We start from the raw sequence: 19,428 nt of genomic DNA, 5'->3' as shown, positions 1-19,428 counted from the left end.
CTTACATTATATACTGTTATTCTGAGGTCCTTATTACTCTGAAATTAAAATTCAGTTCAGGATGACACCTACCATACATTTATTTTTGTGGGGTAAGGGAAATCTTTGGTATTTGATCTATTAAAAATGTTGATAAAGTAGCAATTTAGTGGTCATGGTGATTTCTGTTCTAATGCAAAAAATTTTTTTTTGGAAACATGTAATAAATGTTTGGCCCACAATAGGATCCAATTATTTTGGCTGGCTTGGAAAACATGTGTCAGGAAATGCTACTTTTAAACTGCTATCTAAACAGTGTAGCTATTACAGCTACAAACATGGGTGACTGCATTGTAAAGTGACATCAGCCAAAATGCATCGATTCAGTACATGATGTTGAGTTATGTAATTTTGCAAAATTTATAAAGCAGGAGATTTTCAAAAGCACCCCAGGTGATGGAGGGGAAAAAAATTCCATTGATTTTTTTTCCATTGGACTTGTACTTCTAAATACTTAGGGATTCTTAAAAATCTCCTGCTAAAAGTCTGGGCCTGTAATTGAAATAAATAGAATTGCACTGGTGTAAGACTGATGTAAGTGATTGAGGAATTAGGTCTCTTGTCTTCTCTTTTTAAATTTTCATTACTTCTGGATGACAAAACCTAATATTGGATTGAAATTAGATCACAAGGCACACAGAGCTGCCTACTACCTGGGGACAGGTGAATAAACTCAGTTAACAATCATGGCCACCAACTAAAAGTGGAAACCATTGGACACTTGTTTGGATGGGGGTATAATCTTGAACAAATCTAGCCTTGTCAAGATAGTCTTGTAAACTACAACTAAAGTTAGGAAAACTGGTGAGGTGTGACTCTGAAAGCATCTCTGAGGCTCATTTTCAAGGTGCTAGCAGCACTAACAATGACCATTCAACTGTCTAATAGGCCTTGACATATTCCAAAAATAGTAATCAAAATCTATCTCGGCTGTGCAGACACGCACAACCTGTGTGTGACGGGGTTCGACCTCACCACTCCAGCGCCTCCTGCTGGCTGTCATAGGAATTAGCTCTTCTCACCAGTGCGCTCTCTTCTGGTGATGTCTTGCCACCATCACTTCTTCTCCAGGGACTCACATCACGCCCAGGACGGTGACGTCCTCTTCAGGACACAGCTCTCCAGCTGTGCCTCACTCTGTGCACCTCCCTTCCAGGGAACTGTGTCTTAGTCCCTCAGTCCAGATACTTCCTCAGTGGCAAGTGGGGGCAGAGGGGACCCAGGCCCTCCCACTACTCCAGGTCCCAGCCCAAGGACCCTAAAGTTGACCACCATTTGCTGTGTCCCCTCCGACTCCTCAGTAGATTTCCCTGGGCCACTTCTCTGGGGCCCCAGCACTCTCTTTGTCCTGGCCTCAGGGCCTCACTCTGCAGATCCCTGCAGCCTGCCAGGAGCTGGCTTTAGCTCCCCCGGTCTCTGCAAGCAGTAGTGCTCTGTCCAGGGTGCTTGCTGCCTTCAGCCTGCAAGGCAGCCAGTCCACCTCCCTTCTCAAGCTCCAGGGAATGACTGATGCTGTTCTGAACTGAAGCTCTTATATGGGCCTGCCCGACCGTGACTGGTTGCTCCTATAAGCCCTTCTGTGATTGGCTGCCTCCTGCGCAGCCTTCCTTGGGCTCTATTAACCTTTGAGAACCCAGAGTGGGACAAGCGCCCCATCACACTGTGTCACACACATAAGGAACTACCACCATTCTTTCTGATCTAGCATAGGGTGTGGAGGCCCACAGAAAGAAGAGAAAGTTGTGTGTGATATAGTTCCCTGGAACAACTAGTCAGGAATGCTCTGAACTCTAATTGCAATACCCAGGTAACTTGGTGCTTGTGGCAAAACAGTCTTTATCATACCACAGCACTGCTGGACAGCTAATTCATGAACATTTTGTCCTAGTTACTCTGACCTATTTTCAAAGCTTGACCACTTTCTGTAAAGTGAGCTGGACTCAGGTGGCAGTAGCTCCCAAATATAAGGGCCATTTGTCTTTTTAATAAGCTGGTCTGCCAGCATGTAGCCCTGCAAAGATCCAAATGCACAGAGAGGCTCTACTACTACAGAACAGACACAAACTGTATTCCAGTCTGAACTCACTGACTGTAGTGCTTGATTATGGAGAGAAAACTGATGCAGATCAATCTGCTTTGCACTAAAATTGCTAGACAGTTTTATCAAAGATTCTGCTTTGAAATCCCAGTTATTCAAGATGGCAAAATCATACTGAACTCTAATACCCAAATGGAAAAGTGTACGCAGTGATTAGAACAATGGCCTCTGATTTAGAAAGCCTGGTTTCTACACCTGAGTTGGATATAGACTTGCTCTGTGACTTCGGGCACATCAGTTAACCAATCGTTGCCTCAATTTACCCATCAGTACAATTGGTCTAATACTCACCTACCTCAGTGGGCTGCTGTGAGACTAACTAACTCAATGATTGCAGACCACTTTCAGATCCTTGAATGAAAGGTGCTAGAATTAAAATCACACTATATCCAAGCAGCATGTTTATGGAAGTCGGACACATTCTGTGAGGATTATAATGTTGCCAACCAAGAAGGAGTTAAAGCAGATGTGGGCAAACTATGGCCTACGGGCCACATCCAGCCCCGCGGGACCCTCCTACCCGGCCCCTGAGCTCCTGGCCCGGGAGGCTAGTCCCTGGCCCCTCCCATGCTGTTCCCCCTCCCCCACAGCCTCAGTGCACCACACCGCCGGCACAACACTCTGGGCGGCCAGGCAGCACAGTTGCAGAGCCGCAGCCTGACCCGGTGCTCTGGGTGGCACAGCTGTAGCACCACCAGCCACCGGTGCTCCAGGCAGCCCGGTAAGGGGGCAGGGAGCAGGGGGAGTTGGATAGAGGTCAGGAGCCAGGGGTGTGGATGGGGTCAGGGCGGTCAGAGGGCGGGGAACAGGGGGTTGGATGGGGCAGGGGTCCCAGGGGGCAAGTCAGGAATGAGAGGGGGGATTGAATGGGGTGGCAGGGGGCAGTCAGGGGTGGAGAGTCCCAGGGGGGCTGTCAGGGGACAGGGAGCAGGGGGTGGTGGGGCAGGAGTCCTGGGGGAGCCATCAGGGGGCGAGAAGTTTGGGGGGGACTGTCGGGGGGGGGGGGCGGGGGCCAGGCCATGCCTGGCTGTTTGGGGAGACACAGACTCCCCTAACCGGCCCACCATACAATTTTGGAAACCCAATGTGGCCCTCAGGCCAAAAAGTTTGCCCGCCCCTGAGTTAAAGGAATGTAATATGGATGTCAAGGGAAACATTGTCATCTTAGGCTACACCTATACTACAAGCTAGGGGTGTGAGTCCCCCACTTGTGTACATATACTCGTGCTAGCGCTCATTAAGCTAGCACAGGTATAAATAGCAGTGTAGCTGCATCAGCATGGGTAGCAGCAGGGGAGGCATGGCTTAGCTATGCCAAGTACAACCCCGCCTGAAACCGGTGGGTACTGTTGTATTAAGGCAGATGGAATATATGGGCCAAAGGTGTAAACATAACCCAGTCACTGCCCAACATTAAACAGTGTTAAACAAAGTTCGGGGTTTGGCATCCAGAGACCTCAGCCTCAGTGGCGTAGCTAGGGGGGCAGCGGTTGCTCCCAAACTGAGCACAAGTGGCGCCTTGTCAATGTGTTGGCCCCTTTTAAATTTTCTCCTGCTGCAGCGCTTTAACTCACCCGGCGGCGTTCCGGGTCTTCGGCGGGACCTTCACTCGCTCCGGGTCTTCGGCGGCACCTTGGCGGTGGGACCTTCAGTGCCGAAGACACCTGGCGCGAGTGAGGGCCTGCCGCCGGCGCACCACTGGGTGAGTAAAAGCGCTGCCGCGGGTGGTGCCTTTTTTTTGGATCGCTCCCCCTGTTCCCTCCACTTGGCTACGCTGCTGCTCAGCCTACTTAGTAACCATGGCAAACACACCACTAAAATCCTGTAACCTTTTATTAGCAATGCAGAAGAGAAGGGAAAAGAGCTAAAGCATTTGAACTGCAAAGTATTAAGTAAGGCTTTCATTTTAACAACAAACCTTTTTTCCTTTTCCCTTCAGCTGAAGAGTGTTTTTAGAAGGAAAAAAACCCTTGTTTGAGAGTCTTTTAGATGGTAACAAAGAGAGTAATAACCGTCCTTTGTGGGGAAGAAGTTAGTTGAGATGGACTGGAGCTGTCGCTGTCACTGTTGTTGTTAAAGTCCGATCCCCTTTCCCAGGAGACAAAACAAGACAAATACACACAAAAGGGGAGAGAAAAGAAAAGCAAATGCATCTGTCACTGGTGTTGACATTCACTTGCAACCTCACTGCTGCACGAACACAGGCAAGGCACACCGTCCTATCAGGCATATCAGATATGGTAAATTCATACCAGCATCAGGCTGTTTAGGACATTGCTTTTAGCCTTTTGGGGGTCACAGGCTTAGAGGAGTGTTACAAAATATAGTCTTGGCCGGCTAAACCAGACTCTCATTAGACAGAAGGAAAAAGCAGAAGGGTAGGACCGAGAAGGGATGGGGTAGAGAAAGGACACAAGGGTGGAGAGGCAGGTGGCTGTGATGAAGTCTGCCATCCCAGGTGGTGTGTGGATTCAGCCAGAGCAGGCTGTGTCATCTGGTATGGGGGGTCACCCCCACTGCCCCTGGAAGGAGCCACTCTCCCTTCCTCCTCAACTGCTGCTGCTGTTCTAGGCTTCCCTTCCCCGCCCCCACATATGTTTCCTTTCCCACCACTGCAATCCCCTAGTCCACTAAGGGGTCCACTCACCCTCACCTGGCCTAATTATGCACTCTACTGTAAGAGGAGTGTAAATTCATAAGATGTCGTAATAACCTATAACAACAAATGTCGATGGGAAAGGGTATGAAAGGGAGACAGAAAGACTGAATTAGTCCAAACAAGAAGTCTGGCTGATATAATTAAAGGACTGCCCTGGGTGGAGGGCCAAAGCCTGAGCCCCACCGCTCTGGGTGGGGGCAGACAAAGCTGAAGCTCAAGGGCTTCAGCCCCAGGCAGGGGACCTGAAACCTGAGTCCTGCTGCCCAGGGCTGAAGCCCTCGGGCTTTGGCTTTGGCCCTGGGGCTCAGGCTTCAGCAAATCTAAGCTAGCCCTGGCAACCCCATTCAAAGGGGGCTGTGACCCACTTTGGGATCCTGACCCACAGCTAGAGAACAGCTGACCTAGAAGGATGTGAGTATAACTACACCAATAAACTGTGCATAGATCTGTATGGAATTTCGATATGGTTGGGTATTCATAACTTTGCTGGTAACTTTAATAAAACTTGTAAAACAGACTAGACCGTGTTCTTGTGACTGTATGTGTGGTCACTATCATTGGTCTTTGTGTTCCCAGAGACTGTAAATCTGAAGCAACTACTGGAGGTGACTTTCACTGTAGCCACCAGAGCCGAACCCAGGAAGGTGTAATACCACATTACTAAATTCACTTTAAATAAAATAAAAGGCTACAAATGGGAGCCCAACAAATCAGGCATGTCAGTAGGTGACATCTAAATACATACATGGTTAGAACCTTCTGATAAGGAGGGGAATTCTAAGATTTTTATGTGCAAAACTCATAGTGTTTATTCCTGCCTTCAGGCTCATGTGAACAGGCACAGGAATTTGTACCCAGATGTGTGGGCATAATAGTGTGCATTTGGCCCACAGTTTCACTGCTGGGGCTCAGTGTTGAGACAGCTCTGAGTTGGCCTGGATGGAGGGAGCAAAGGAATGGATCAAGGAGCAGCATGCTCTGGGAACAGCCGAGGGTCCTTGTACCATCTTTAGCAAACATTGGATGGGATTTATTTTTTCACCGCAGTGAAAACAATTTAGGAATGTGTAAGGGGACTGAATTGATGATCAGAGCTAAGGGAGATTTGGGGAGATCCATGATTTTTCTTGGGGGTTCATTATTTGGTTTGAAGTGTTGCAATGAAAGGTATGATGGAGAGCCATGGAACCTCCTCAGGTTGATAGGGTAGGGGGGCCACATGAAGAGGAAGGTAGCTAGATTCATATGTAACCAAGGAGGGTTAAGCAATTACTCATCTGGACATATCTTACTGGACACCCAGGTTATTCAGGGAGGATGGGGTACACCTATCCAATGAGGGAGCAGATATATTTGTGTCCAATATTAAGTAAGGAATCAGTAAATATCCAGGAACCTGGTGAGTGAGCCAGCCAAACTAAATTGCTGGCACCTCCTTGTGGCACATGTCCAGTGCAGGTACTCATTATGGAAAGGATATGGTTATTGGACAAAATGGATTGGAAGAGGATTTAGAAGAAAGCATCCCATAAGGGAGCCGAGGAAGGAAGGTTTGGAGCTCCCACAACTGGAACAGCAGGGAGTCGCCCCTCCTTTTATAAAGCCCCCCTAAACCTTATACAAGGGAGGGCGATGGGGTCCCAGGTAACGGACAGCTGGGACCAGGTTGTGCATTTTGTGGAAATAATTAAGGAAAGGGCTCTGACCTGCACTGTATTGCCAGGTACTTCCAGATATTTTATGTGAATAAAGTTGTGGCCTAATTAAACCATATCCATTGGATCTGGTATTTCTTCTGGTGTGGCTGGAATATACTTCTTACTGCATTGTGAATGGAGGCCATGTATTGTTACACATGCCAAAGACTATAAAGATTTTAAGAGGAACAGCAACCCCAAAAAACATTTGCAGCGAGAGCAACCCATCCACCAAAGCCACCCAAGTCAGAGAGCTGGTCAGTGGTCTCTCTCTCTTCATGAGGACAACACCAGAGAGATGCATGAAAGAAGACTGTTGGTCTACTGGGCTCTTCCATGGGTTTAGAGTTACTTTTCGGAGCTCTTTCTTCCATAGTTTCCCATCACTTTATTAATGGCTGCTGTTATTAGTATAGTGCTAGTGATTTACTATATTTAACCTGTAGTTGATTTGTTTTCTAGCGTGGTTTGGACTTTTTATTTTAGTCCACTTGTTAGACAGTACCAGTGATGAGACTTGGACCCGCTGTAGGGGCTTTGAAAGAAACACGCTGGCTTATCTGCTGTCACACCTTAAAAACATACATTGTGTCTACAACCTCAGACTCCCCTTCCTCATTTTGTCTATGCAAATTTTGGTTTAAAGTCACATTGCTCTTCTACTGGCTTCCATCTTTCCCACTGAGGATCACTGGTAGGGTCAGATTAGAAGGCCACTGTTTTCACTGCAGCATAAAGAGTGCCCACAATGGCGGTTTTCTGCTTCATGACTATCCTGACCCCTTGCACTGTAGGCAAAGCTGGTTCTGCTGTACAGTGGCAGAATGGTCCTGTGTCTTCTGTCCTATAATTCGAGCATGCCGTCATTCAAACCCCCAGCCACACTGACTGAGAGAAGTTCCAAAGTGATAGGAAAGTGCTGCTGCCCGTTCTCTCTGGTAGAAAGACCCAGCAGACGCTGCCACTCCTTGTGCACCCACCACCATCTTGGAACTTCAGATTAGTGCTCCACTATGACTGGACCTTGTGGTGTAGAATCTTTGGGGCACAGAGCTCGCTACTGAACTGTTCTTTGCTAGAGGTCATTTCAGCATGCATACATCGTCCTTGGCTGCCTCTGTCCCAACCTATTTGGTGCAAGTCTGGGCACATGATGTGGTCATGACTACAGATCTCTGTCCTCTAGCCACAAACTAAAATTGTCCAACATGGCTGCTGCCCGGATTCTCCCAGGTGAAATTCTGAATGTCCAAATTAGACATTCAGACAAGAGTTTTGCAGGGCAGTTTGTGTAAAAGTTTGGGGTCCTGCACAGTGTTGAGTACTTCAAGCTGATCAAAAGTAAGAATTATGGAAACTAGGGCTGTCAATTAATCACAGTTAATGCCTGCGATTAACTGAACGCAAAATTAACATGTTAATTGCATACCTGTGGATGGGGCACGAGGCACTGGCAGTAGAGGGGCTGAAGCAGCCCCTGGCTGCCGCTCCCTGGGCAGCAGGGTGGCTGGAGCCCTTTGCCCTGAGAGCAGCTGAAGCCCTGAGCAAGGCTGAAACCCAGAGCCCCCAGCTGTGACCCTATATTTGAAAATATAGAAAATGCCCAAAAATATTTAAATAAATGGTATTCTAATATTAACAGTGTGGTTAAAACTGCAATTAATCATGATTAGTTTCTTTAATCTTGCAATTAGTTTTTTGTAATTGACAGCCCTAATAGAAACATGTCACAATGTATTATAACAAATATCTCCCCACCCTAATAATAACTCCAACTGGTCACAAGCTAAGTGTTAATGAAACAACCAAAACCATGTGGAAAATTAGAGTATAAGTTAGGTTATAAGGTATTGACAGTATAAGGTTAATCTTTCCACCATCTGTTTACTAGGAAGTGTATTCTGTTACCTGCGTGAGAGCACGTAGGTTAAGAGTGAATTTTATGCAGCTAGTACCATGGTTCCTCTCCTAATATTTAGTCACTGGCCTCTCCTTAGCTCCTGTTTCCAAACTGATCTGATCATTCCCTGCTTCCAAAACCCTCTTGCACAATCTCAGTTGTGGGTCAAGGAGCTCCATTTATCTATTAAGTCACTTATATTCCAATTTTTACCAACTGAGAGGTATGTTCAGATTGCAAGAGAATCAATAGTATGAAAAAGGTGTTTGAAGTTCTTTGAAGAGATACAGCAGAAAGACATGAGAACTGTGATGCTGTAGAACATTAGAAGCAAATAACATCATGTACTAAACAAATAAAACCCACTATAAACAGCTCTGGTTTTTCCTCCATTAAGCAGAGTTATACAAATGTTATATTGACTCCTGTTCATAATAATAATGTCTTTGATTCCTAAACACCATATAAGTTTTAGCATGAATTCAGAGTCCATTATGTGCATGTTATTGCAGCATGTATGCACAAACCAGTGAATGCCTCACCACTTGCATTTGTAGTGTTGGAGAGGCAAGTTTAAAGGCTGATTTTTGAAAGTTCCCTCCCATATGTTCCTTATACTACACAATGACAGCATTATAATCTATTTACAGCAGACACACTTTTTCAGAGTAGTTTAATACAGTATCTCAGAGGACCTGTCACTGTCCTAGAAAGACTTTTATTCATTCTACCTACAATGACTCAAGGTGGCAGGAAAAAGTGATGTTGTTCAGCGGGTCTTGCTTAGGTCAGCTATCCTGGTACCTCTAAACTGGAAAATGCTGATTGATTCTGGGACTGTTCTGGAGGCAGTACTTCTCAAAATCAGGAAAGAGAAAGAGTAGACACAGCGTGCAAAGATGAATCTTCAGAGCACAAGAAGATTATGCTGTTCAAGTGTCTCATTATCCATGACAGTAGAAGTTGAGAAGAATAACCAATTGTCAGGTTGTTGGACTGGCTGAATTGTGATAAAAGACTAACAGATAAAAAAAATGTAGTTTGACTAAGCAATGACTAAAGGGCATGATAACGGTCTATGAATGCTTGGTGGATGTTTACACCTAGAAGAAAGAGGAAAAATTTAGTATATTAAGTCAGTATGACTAGGATGGATGTGATGAAATTTTAAAAGAGATATTTAGGCTACCAAGAAAGTCTCAGTCAGATATATTAACCCATCAAACAATTTGATAAAGGAAGGGACAGAGGAGCCACCACCTGACACAACGAGGCAGGACAAAATACTAGAAAGGGAGATGAACTTGACGGCTAAGTGGGACTTTCCCCATCTTTAGACTCCATGATCATCACAGAACTGAAGGAGCGCTTCTGTGATTGGCACTCAGCTCCCCACACTTCACATCATACAGAGTGGAGGACTGATCTGAGATGGCACTTCTACAACATAGAACAAAGAACAGAATTACAAGAGCGGAGAGATCGGAGTAGGAAGAAAAGTAAGGGATAAAGGGGTCAGGTAGAAGGAGCACTGACTATGTGAGAAGAAAGGGTGAAATGGGGACAGTGACCTAGGAGAAGAAGCACAAAGGAGAGAGAGGAGGAGAGAGTAACTAGATAAGGTGTAGACAAAGCAGAGGTGGCCGTGGAAGAGGGGAAGGGTGACAAAGAGCTCTATTGCAAATCACTGAATTTTGTGAATTAGCAAGTCACCAGACATGTTGGAAAGGCAAAGATAATGTGTCACAGGATATTTTTTGTTTAGGTTGTCAACTCTAGTTTAATTGCACTCATTGTAACATGTGATGGTACACAAGCAACTATAATGCAGTCCACTTTGTAAAAACATGAAATCTCAGTAATATGAGATCTGTCCCTAACTGACTGTTGAGCAATTGGGATACCGTTTGAATTTTTTGTGTTAATTATGAAGGGTGCGGTTTAGCACAATGTGATTATGGAGGTTCTGCTGTATTTTCACTGGCTCCAACCAAGTTCTAATGCACTAATTAACCCTTTACTGCATCTCCTATTTTTTCTAGGTCTTACAGCTGCAGCATCTCTTGTGTCCCTGGCTTGGGCTTTGGCTTCCTACCAGAAAGCCCTTCGTGACTCCCGCGATGACAAGAAACCCATCAGTTATATGGCTGTTATAATCCAGTTTTGCTGGCATTTCTTCACAATTGCAGCTAGGGTCATTACTTTTGCTCTCTTTGCCTCAGTTTTCCAGCTGTACTTTGGGATCTTCATAGTCCTCCACTGGTGTATCATGACCTTCTGGATTGTTCATTGTGAAACAGAGTTCTGTATCACTAAATGGGAAGAGATAGTGTTTGATATGGTTGTTGGGATTATCTATATCTTTAGCTGGTTCAATGTCAAGGAAGGAAGGACACGTTGCAGGCTCTTCATATACTACTTCGTGATCCTTTTGGAAAACACTGCCTTGAGTGCTCTCTGGTATCTGTACAAGGCCCCACTGATCTCTGATGCTTTCGCCATACCAGCACTGTGTGTGGTGTTCAGCAGCTTTTTAACCGGCATTGTTTTTATGCTGATGTACTATGCCTTCTTTCATCCCAATGGACCAAGATTTGGGCAGTCACCAAGCTGTGCTTGTGAGGACCCTGTTGCTGCCTTCACCATGCCCCCAGAAGTGGCAACAAACACTCTAAGGTCTATCTCTAACAATCGGAGTGTCACAAGTGATCGGGATCAGAAATTGGCCGAGAGGGATGGGTGCGTGCCTGTCTTCCAGGTAAGGCCCACTGCACCTTCAACACCTTCATCCCGGCCGCCAAGGATTGAAGAGTCAGTCATTAAAATTGATCTGTTCAGGAACAGATACCCAGCCTGGGAGAGACACGTGTTGGACAGAAGCCTGAGGAAGGCTATCTTAGCTTTTGAATGTTCCCCCGCTCCTCCACGGCTACAGTATAAAGACGATGCCCTTATTCAGGAGCGTTTGGAATATGAAACCACTTTATAAAAAATAATAAAGACTTGAAGAAGCTACAAAGTTACAGTCCAAATTAAGGGTTGACAGTAGGGCTGTGGCAATAACTAAACTGCATACTACAACAGAGCAGCAAGCGGTAGTTTTCATAGTCTGGCTATCATCATGATTATCATTTGATCCTCTGTCTGCAGTCTGTCTGCAGTTCACTTATAAAGCAGCATCACCTGAGAGCCTCAAAAAACCTATTACTTTACCTGGGAAATAGACCCAGCTCATGACTCCTTGCTGCTATGAAACTCTGCTATACCATACTTACGATCAACAGGAAGATTCTGATGAGAGCTTTCAACTTTAACCAGTAGTGCATTTTACTTTAGAAATGAATGATTGATATTTGCTTATTTAATGACAAAAAAAATTGTCAAAATAGCTTAGCTGTACCAGGCAGTGTTGCTGTTATAGAAACTCTGGTTTCTGCAAAAATGATAGGAGTATAATCCTTAAATCTCCAGCTGATACACCATTCAGTTTAGAATAGATTTGCAAAATAGTTCTCAATCAAAAAAGTACACTGTCATGTTTGCAAGCCTATCAAAGGAGAGTAAACTAGAGTCTGATTAATCAGGTAATAAGCATTAGTACCAACAGAACTGCTAGTTTTCTATAGAATTCAAGATTCATTTTAATTAAAATTTCAGTTACTTTTGACAGAAATCCTATGCAGGTCACCTCTGGCTTTCAGCAGGAACAAGGAGCTCTAGCCCTTAGTGATGTAAATTAAATGATAATCATGATTCAGTGTTCAATTTGCAAAAACTGGAACAAAGAAAAGAAAGAACAAGGAAAGTGTAGGTTTCATACTCTGAACTTTTGAGGATGATGTTCAGATTCTGAGAGGAAGGCATCAGGATATGAACACATTGTAACTTAAATCTGTTTCAAGACTCAGAATGCATGGCTCTGTGTGTGAATGTATGCAGGTGTGATAAGAGACGCAACATGCCATATCCTTCTAGTGCCAAACACTGTATAACTACAAGATTGATATTGTTGCCTGAGGGACAGAAAATGAATGGCATGAGGCCTACTAACAGCAGGAAGCAGGAAAGAACAATCAAGTTCTCCACATGTACAGACAGCTCTGTTTTTTTCCCCCACCCAAGGTGAAAGTGATGTCTTTTAGAGGCTTTCAGCCACCTGTTAGTAAGTATATACAGTCAAGTACAATTAAACCAAGCTACGTGGAAGACCCTCTTGAAACTATTCAAGACATGGTTCCATATCTATCTAAAAATGATGTTGACTCACTTGTAAAATGAGTGTTTTTGCTGCAAGCTTCTGGGTTTTAAATACTGTACCTCCCTAGGGTATGATCAAGTCAATGGTATCCTTCTTTCTGTTAAAAGTATCCCCTGATGGTGCTTTCAGTTGCATTAAAGATGCAAGTCAAAATTTGATAGTATTTTTTTTAAAGCTGGTGCAGAGTGAATAACTCATGGATTATTTCAATATTTTTGTAAAGTAAAAATATGGTATATAACGGTGTTACTTTTTATAAACCGCAAATCTTTTAATACATCTCATTCTCTTTAATAAGATAGAATTTAAGAACTGGTCCACAAATTATATCAACTGGCCTCCACAGGTTGATGTAAACATGTTTTTCACACATTATGGATTTATTTTGCAGTGTAATGCCATATGAAAGCCTACATGGGTACTTTTAGAATATTCCATAAAAAGTGAATCCTGTTTCAAGTATAGGTGGGTTATAAAGACACCAAAGGGTTTCCATGAGAAACAACTCGGTATAACTATGTCCATCCATTTTAGGAAAGTGGAGCACAACTGTTTTAAGCAGCATTGTCAGAGTGGAGAAGAGCTGTGATTTTGATATTTTAACCACTGTCAGGTATATTAAGTGTAGTCACTGCTGTATATGTTCCTGGATACGTTCAGTCTTTCCTGTTATAATATTTGTAATATGAAATAACAGAAGTTACATCGCATATGGTTTCTTTGTATATATTCAATTAGCCATTTTCAGTACTTACATAATTTTTTTATTGCTGAAATGTTCAAAATCTGTTGTTCTTTGGTAGGGGCAAGATCCTCAAAACAAAATATCTCTGAAAGGGCAGGAATCTGCAAGAGAGAAAAATAGCAAAATTTTACTGTGACCAGAAAAATTGCCCAGGTTCGAAGATTTGCATAGATGTTTGCAAATTAAGCAGTAGCCAGTTGCATGCATGGTCATTTTTAAATGAAATGATCATTTGATAGTTAGAACATGAAATCTTATAAGAAGTGATTTCCCCCTTCCACAGGGGTTCACCTGATTATTCAGTAGACATTATTCTGAATTTGTCAGAAAATACACTGCTGCTACAACCAATTAAAAACTTTTGGGGAATCAAGTCCTTTGTCTAATCAAATTCAGTAGAGCTTTCATTCCATAAGCACACACCAGATCAACACGTAAAAGAAATGGTGTCTATACAAACCAAGCAGCCCAAGTTTTTCTTACCTGAAACATCAGGGACTAGATTCACAATGGCTATGTCCAGCCTTTAAGCCCCACTGGCATTCACAAAACCACAGTTCAGCTACCATTTAGTCCTGAAGGTGCTAAAATCCCTAAGTACCTACATTTCAGCTATTAAAGTCCCTGAGGTCCCTCACGTTCTTCTGCTGGGCATGCAAACAGTCACCTAAGTTCTGACACCACTGAGCAGCTTGGCATCATAAGCCCTAGTGGGATTCATAAACTAGGCTCTCCCCAGCTGACTCAAGCTGGCAGGCATGTTCAGCGTATGCCTAACCTCACAAAAAAGACAACCTGTGGAGGAGGTGGTTCCCCCTACTTTTACCAGTAGTCAGCACGCTCACTTTGCGTGTGTGAGACCAAGGTTCAAATCCGTGCTCTACCTGCTGTAGAGCAGGGATTTGAACACAGGTCTTCACTCTTCCAGATGAGAGCCCTAACCACTGGACTATAGGGTATTCTGGGATGAGTCTGTCAATTTCTTCTATTGGACCTGTTCCACCACCTTTCCCTCCTCCTGGGTTATTCCTGAGAAAGGACTAATCTGGTTTAAGTGCCTAACTCAAGGAGAGGGCTCACAGTTGTAAATCCCAAGTGGAGACAGGCACCTTCCTCTTGCCCAGAGTTAGGTGCCTAAGTCTCTCTGAAGCCCCACCCCTCTCCTTAGCATTTCCTTCTGGCTATCTTCGGCAGCTCCCTGCTCTGCTTGCTGGCTTCTATTAATCTCTTCTTTAGGCGCCTAACTCTCCCCATTCATTGAATAAGTGCCTACCATGGGATTGTGCATTCCACTAGGTGGCAGGGTGCCTAAAAGTTAGGTGTTGCAATGCTGAGCATTTTAACTCCTAAGTCTGCCTTGTGAATCTAGTTCCAGGTCTTTTGAAAACGATACTAGATATTGACATTTACTGGAATAATTAAAAACCTGCACATGTGAAAACAGTGTACCGTGCTTTTCCAGATCCTAAATCTAAGTTTTGGTGAGGCTTACAGAAGCACTTTGTTTAAAGGAACTTTGTCAAAGTCCAAACTTTGCATCACAAGATTTTTGCTTTGGGTTTTTTTACTTTCTAGAGTTCAGTTTCTCCAGTCTGCCACCCATTTTTTTTTCTAGCATGTATAGCCTCTCTCTAGAAATAAATCCAGTTGTGTTCATGGAGAAAGAAGTGTTTTATAGTAAGTAAAATTTTGATCCCCCAAAACTTCATTTGTCACATTCGTCAATATCACTGATAGTTGGAAAGCGATCAGAATACACATTAAAATCTATCTTTGCAATGAACTACATAGACTGACTGTTTTGCCATGAACAGTCAAGCTAAATAGTGGTAAGAACATTTTTTTAGGAGTTCTCTCTGTTAAACACAGCCCATTCCAGAAACCTTAGTACACCTTATGCATAGTTAATAATGGATATGCACTATTCTTTTTACCACAAATGATAGTTTTAGGATTAACCAATAAAGTTCAAGTAGGATGGCAATAGGAAAAATGAAATGTTAAAACTTAAGTTTTTGCTTTTGAAGTAATCAAAAATCAATTCTTTAACATTCCATTGCAGAATAACAGGAAAATGACATAAAACACATAAATAAATGAAAGCTCAAAATTATGCTCTGGTGGAGGAAAAGTATTGTATTGTCTCTGTGTGTTAGAAATTAATTTCACATTAGCCTTGTCTAGTGAGCTGTGCACATTTACCAGTAGATCTAAATGAAATGGAGCAGTTTAAACACTGTCCTGAAACATGGGCATTTTAAAGTTTGTAGGTTTATATGTTTCAGAAAAGACAATTTAAATAACTGCAAACCAGTCATTTAAGCACTAACACTGATCTTTGAAAGGGATTCTTTATCATTTTAACATGCAGTCTTTTATATAAATATTTAGTTTTCATTGTTATCATAAATATTCACCATTTGCCTATTTGTTTCTAAAAAAGCTTTTCAAGTGATTCTTCATTGTTCATCTTTCCTTGAAGCTCATCAAAAGCCTTAAAAAAAACCAACACACTTCCTGGAGTGGTACTTGGCTACATCATTGCTTCAGCTAACAAAGTTGCTATTGTTTTGCTGCTCACTTTCTGAAGTGGTGCAGTTCAATGTGACTGAGATGCCGCAATTTACCCTGTGACTGTCCCGCCTCTTGCACTGGCCTGCACAATGCCAAGGAAATGACTTCAGCAGAGTGCTGGGGTTGTCGTGCTGCCTCTGTTGCCCCTGTGCGTGGTAGGAAGCGGAGTAAATTGCATTCATCCAAACTGAACGGACAGACAAGAATCCATCTGAACAAGCTTATTTCGGCTGAGCTGCTGCAGAAGGTGCATGACGAAAATAATCACAACATGTGCCCGTGAATTAACAGGCTCAACACTGTAATTACTATTCTATAGTACAACAGCACAGAATGTGGGAAGAATTATATAAAACACAATGAGCCATTTAAATGTTGCTAATTGTAGCAATTAGGCTAACTCACATGAAGCCTGCGCTCTCAGCAGAAAGCCAAATGGAATAAGTGGCAAACATACATTTATACACTATAAACAACATGTTATGAAATTCATCCTCAATTGTTTATAGAAAAAATGTCTGTTTATTATACATATGGATCCTTTCCTCTTTATTCTGCTACAACAGATAACATTTAAACTGAGAACAGATCAGTTTAAATCTAAGAACAGTCAGATCTGAATACGCAATTCTGCATTTGCACTGTTCCCATATTTCTTCGTGTTCACTTTGGTTTTTTTTAAACAGGTTACTGCAATTAGTATGAATGAATAAATTTTTAGAGAAATTCTGTATCAGTTTTACTCATTTCTAAAATGCTGCAGTGATCTGTTTCCAAGATGATTTACCTGTTCAATCAAACGCAAATTTCACCGTAGAACTGAGGGCATGATCCTGCAAAAACTTGTTTATGCAAATCGTCCTTATAGGAATAATCTCACTGAATTAAATTCTATGTTGATATTTTGCAAAGACTTTTGTAGCCCATTGGACCCGATTCTGATCTCACTTGTTTTACAGTGGTAACCTCATTGTCTTTCGTGGAATTTCTCCTGATATGCATTGATGTAAAAGAGATCAGAATTAGGGCCATTGACTTCAGTGGACAATTTGCATGAGTAAGGATGACTTTTCTGGGTAAGGATTTGCAGGATCAGGCCCTCAGTCTGCATTATTGGCTCCACTCTGAAGTCAGCTGGAGCTTTGCTGCGGACTCTGATGACAGCAAGATCAGGACTTAATATCGCTCAACTATGGCAGAAAACTGCACTCTAGATTTAGTGATGCTTATCATTTTTCTCTTTTCAGTGCTGACACTAATATAGCTGTAGTTTGTCTGGTTGACATTTTTTTATTTGTTGATCTATTCCTGTTAAGTGGACTTTGAAAAATGTCTATCCAACTTCAGTCATTTCAAATTAACATTGTACGGTTTACTCTGGAACAGAACTAACAAATTTATCAAAAGTAACTTCATGTAAATATTGGAGTTCAAGCCTGCAGTTAGGTTTTAGATTTCATTATTAGGAGTTACTTACTTGTGCTGGGAAAATCTAGTACACACTAGTAAGCCACATGTCTAGTCTGGATCCTGGAGGGAAGATGCCAGATACACAAATAAGTATAAAGAATAGGAGTACTTGTGGCACCTTAGAGTCTAACAAATTTATTTGAGCCTAAGCTTTCGTGAGCTACAGCTCACTTCATCGGATGCATCAGACTAACATGGCTGCTACTCTGAAACAAATAAGTATCTGGCTGATGGAGGGACACAAGGGGGCTGAAAGAGATGTCTGTCGGTAAGCTCTGCGGGCACGGAAAGATGCATTCTCCAGCATGTGTACGGAGTAATTTGTGCCATCCACACGTCTAGAATTTATGGTATGGGGTAATTTTGGGACCAAGGCATTTTAGCTATATTATAGAAGAGTTGTGGGTATCACATTTGGGGGTTAGGGGGTTGCTAGGATTTGGTAAGATAAATTACCAAATAACAGAAAATTCACATGTAATAGATAAAAACAATTCACTATTCATAAAAAACACTTAGCCAAAACTTTGTTCTTCAGAAATGATTAGGACAAGGTCAATTTAAAATGTACCTGCTAATACATGTGGAAACTACAGTAGCGGAGCACTAGCTATGCCTAAAATAGATATGCCCTTCAATTGTACAGGTATATTGCATCCCCTTACTTCAGCCCCTGGACAGGGATATTGGCTTCTGGTCTCTTAGTCCATGGGCAGTTACTCATGGTCTGGGAGCAAAAAAACCTCCAGATCCAATCAGTGGCTATTATGCAACTGTTCTGCATTTCCAGCAGGCGGAACAAGTTAGCTGGAGCTCTGATGTACTTCCACTCCAGCCACAATGTGCCCACTTTGCTGCTTTGCTGGCAGCGGTCAGAAAGGTTTACCTGGTTTAAAGGTAAACAGACCCTGTACAGTCTAGTGCAGCATGTGGAATAGTCACTGCTCCACTGGGAAGTCTGCCTATGGCCTGTGGAAGTTGCGTGCAAATGACTCACTCCATGAGTATGTAATAAATAGGCCTGAATATTTACCCTGAACAATACTGTTTATGAAGATTTTTTGTTTGTTTTTCTTACACAAACAATGGGCTCACATTGGGGCTATATCAAACACACAAGTATAAATTTTTTTTTTGGATTATACATGTGGGGATAACGAGTGTATACACACACACACACTTTCTGTTCTGCAATTCCCAAAGTGTTGGATGGGAACATTTGTCAATGGAAATAGATTTACACACAGAATTTGTAATAGAATTACACTTTTTTTTTTCTTCCTTGATGTTGTATTTTTTACTCACTGTAAAAACGCTCTTTAGCACAAGTGTGTGCTATAGGAAGTCACTGAAGTGTTTCTGGCAAACTGAAGAGCTACAGGGTATGAATTGGCTGGTAACTAGCATCTGAAAACATTTTATGTTTCTCCTGGACCTCAGCATTTGACATAACAAACTAATTTTAATGCTCCAGCACTCTTACCTTTGCCTGAGCACTAAGGACCTTATCCAGCTTCCCCTGAAATCAGTGGGAGGCGTTTGGCTAATTTCAGTGGCCTTTGGATCAGGTCCGAAAGATTCAATCCCACAGAGTACTGCTCAATCCTGAGAAGTGCTCAACCCCCTCAATTCCCATGGAAGTCAGCAGGAGCTGAGAGCACACAGCAGGATGTGCTCAGAATCGTGCTGGATCACACCCTACATTTAAAATGATGGTAACTGTGAATTTAGTTATCTGGGAGATCTTAATGCCGTTATATGTTTAGATTATATTAAACATATATATAACATATAGACAAGCCCTCACAAATCCTTGGTTTCCTTGAAAGTTCAAATAGCCATCCTAAGCTTCCTAATATATAGATTATATTAAATACAAATGTGAAAGCATTATGTATACATTAGTGGCAATATTCTGTCTGCACACCAACAGTGTACAGTCTGTGCAACTGAGAGTAGAAGTTGCCCCTTAGGACTCAATCCTGCTC

At 42.7% G+C, this 19,428-nt stretch overlaps 1 protein-coding gene across 2 annotated transcripts in view; it reads left to right on the top strand.

Annotated features, from left to right (window-relative positions):
• XKR4 (XK related 4) overlaps positions 1-19,428 on the top strand; it is a 305,832-nt gene that overhangs the window by 274,259 nt on the left and 12,145 nt on the right. The window contains exon 3 of one of the 2 annotated variants that reach the window (XR_006288526.1): positions 10,436-12,555. Coding sequence is in view for 1 of the 2 variants with exons in the window: in XM_043539622.1 (XP_043395557.1) it covers positions 10,436-11,382 (947 nt within the window). In the remaining variant the exon portion in view is untranslated. Of the gene's footprint in view, positions 1-10,435; positions 18,636-19,428 lie in introns of those variants that run through there. The other variant, XM_043539622.1, reaches the window with a different exon arrangement.

Source organism: Chelonia mydas, chromosome 2, assembly GCF_015237465.2.
Source record: "Chelonia mydas isolate rCheMyd1 chromosome 2, rCheMyd1.pri.v2, whole genome shotgun sequence".
NCBI classification, from domain to species: Eukaryota; Metazoa; Chordata; order Testudines; family Cheloniidae; genus Chelonia; species Chelonia mydas.
Note: the sequence above shows the minus strand (reverse complement) of the source record. Positions and strands in the feature narration are given on the sequence as shown.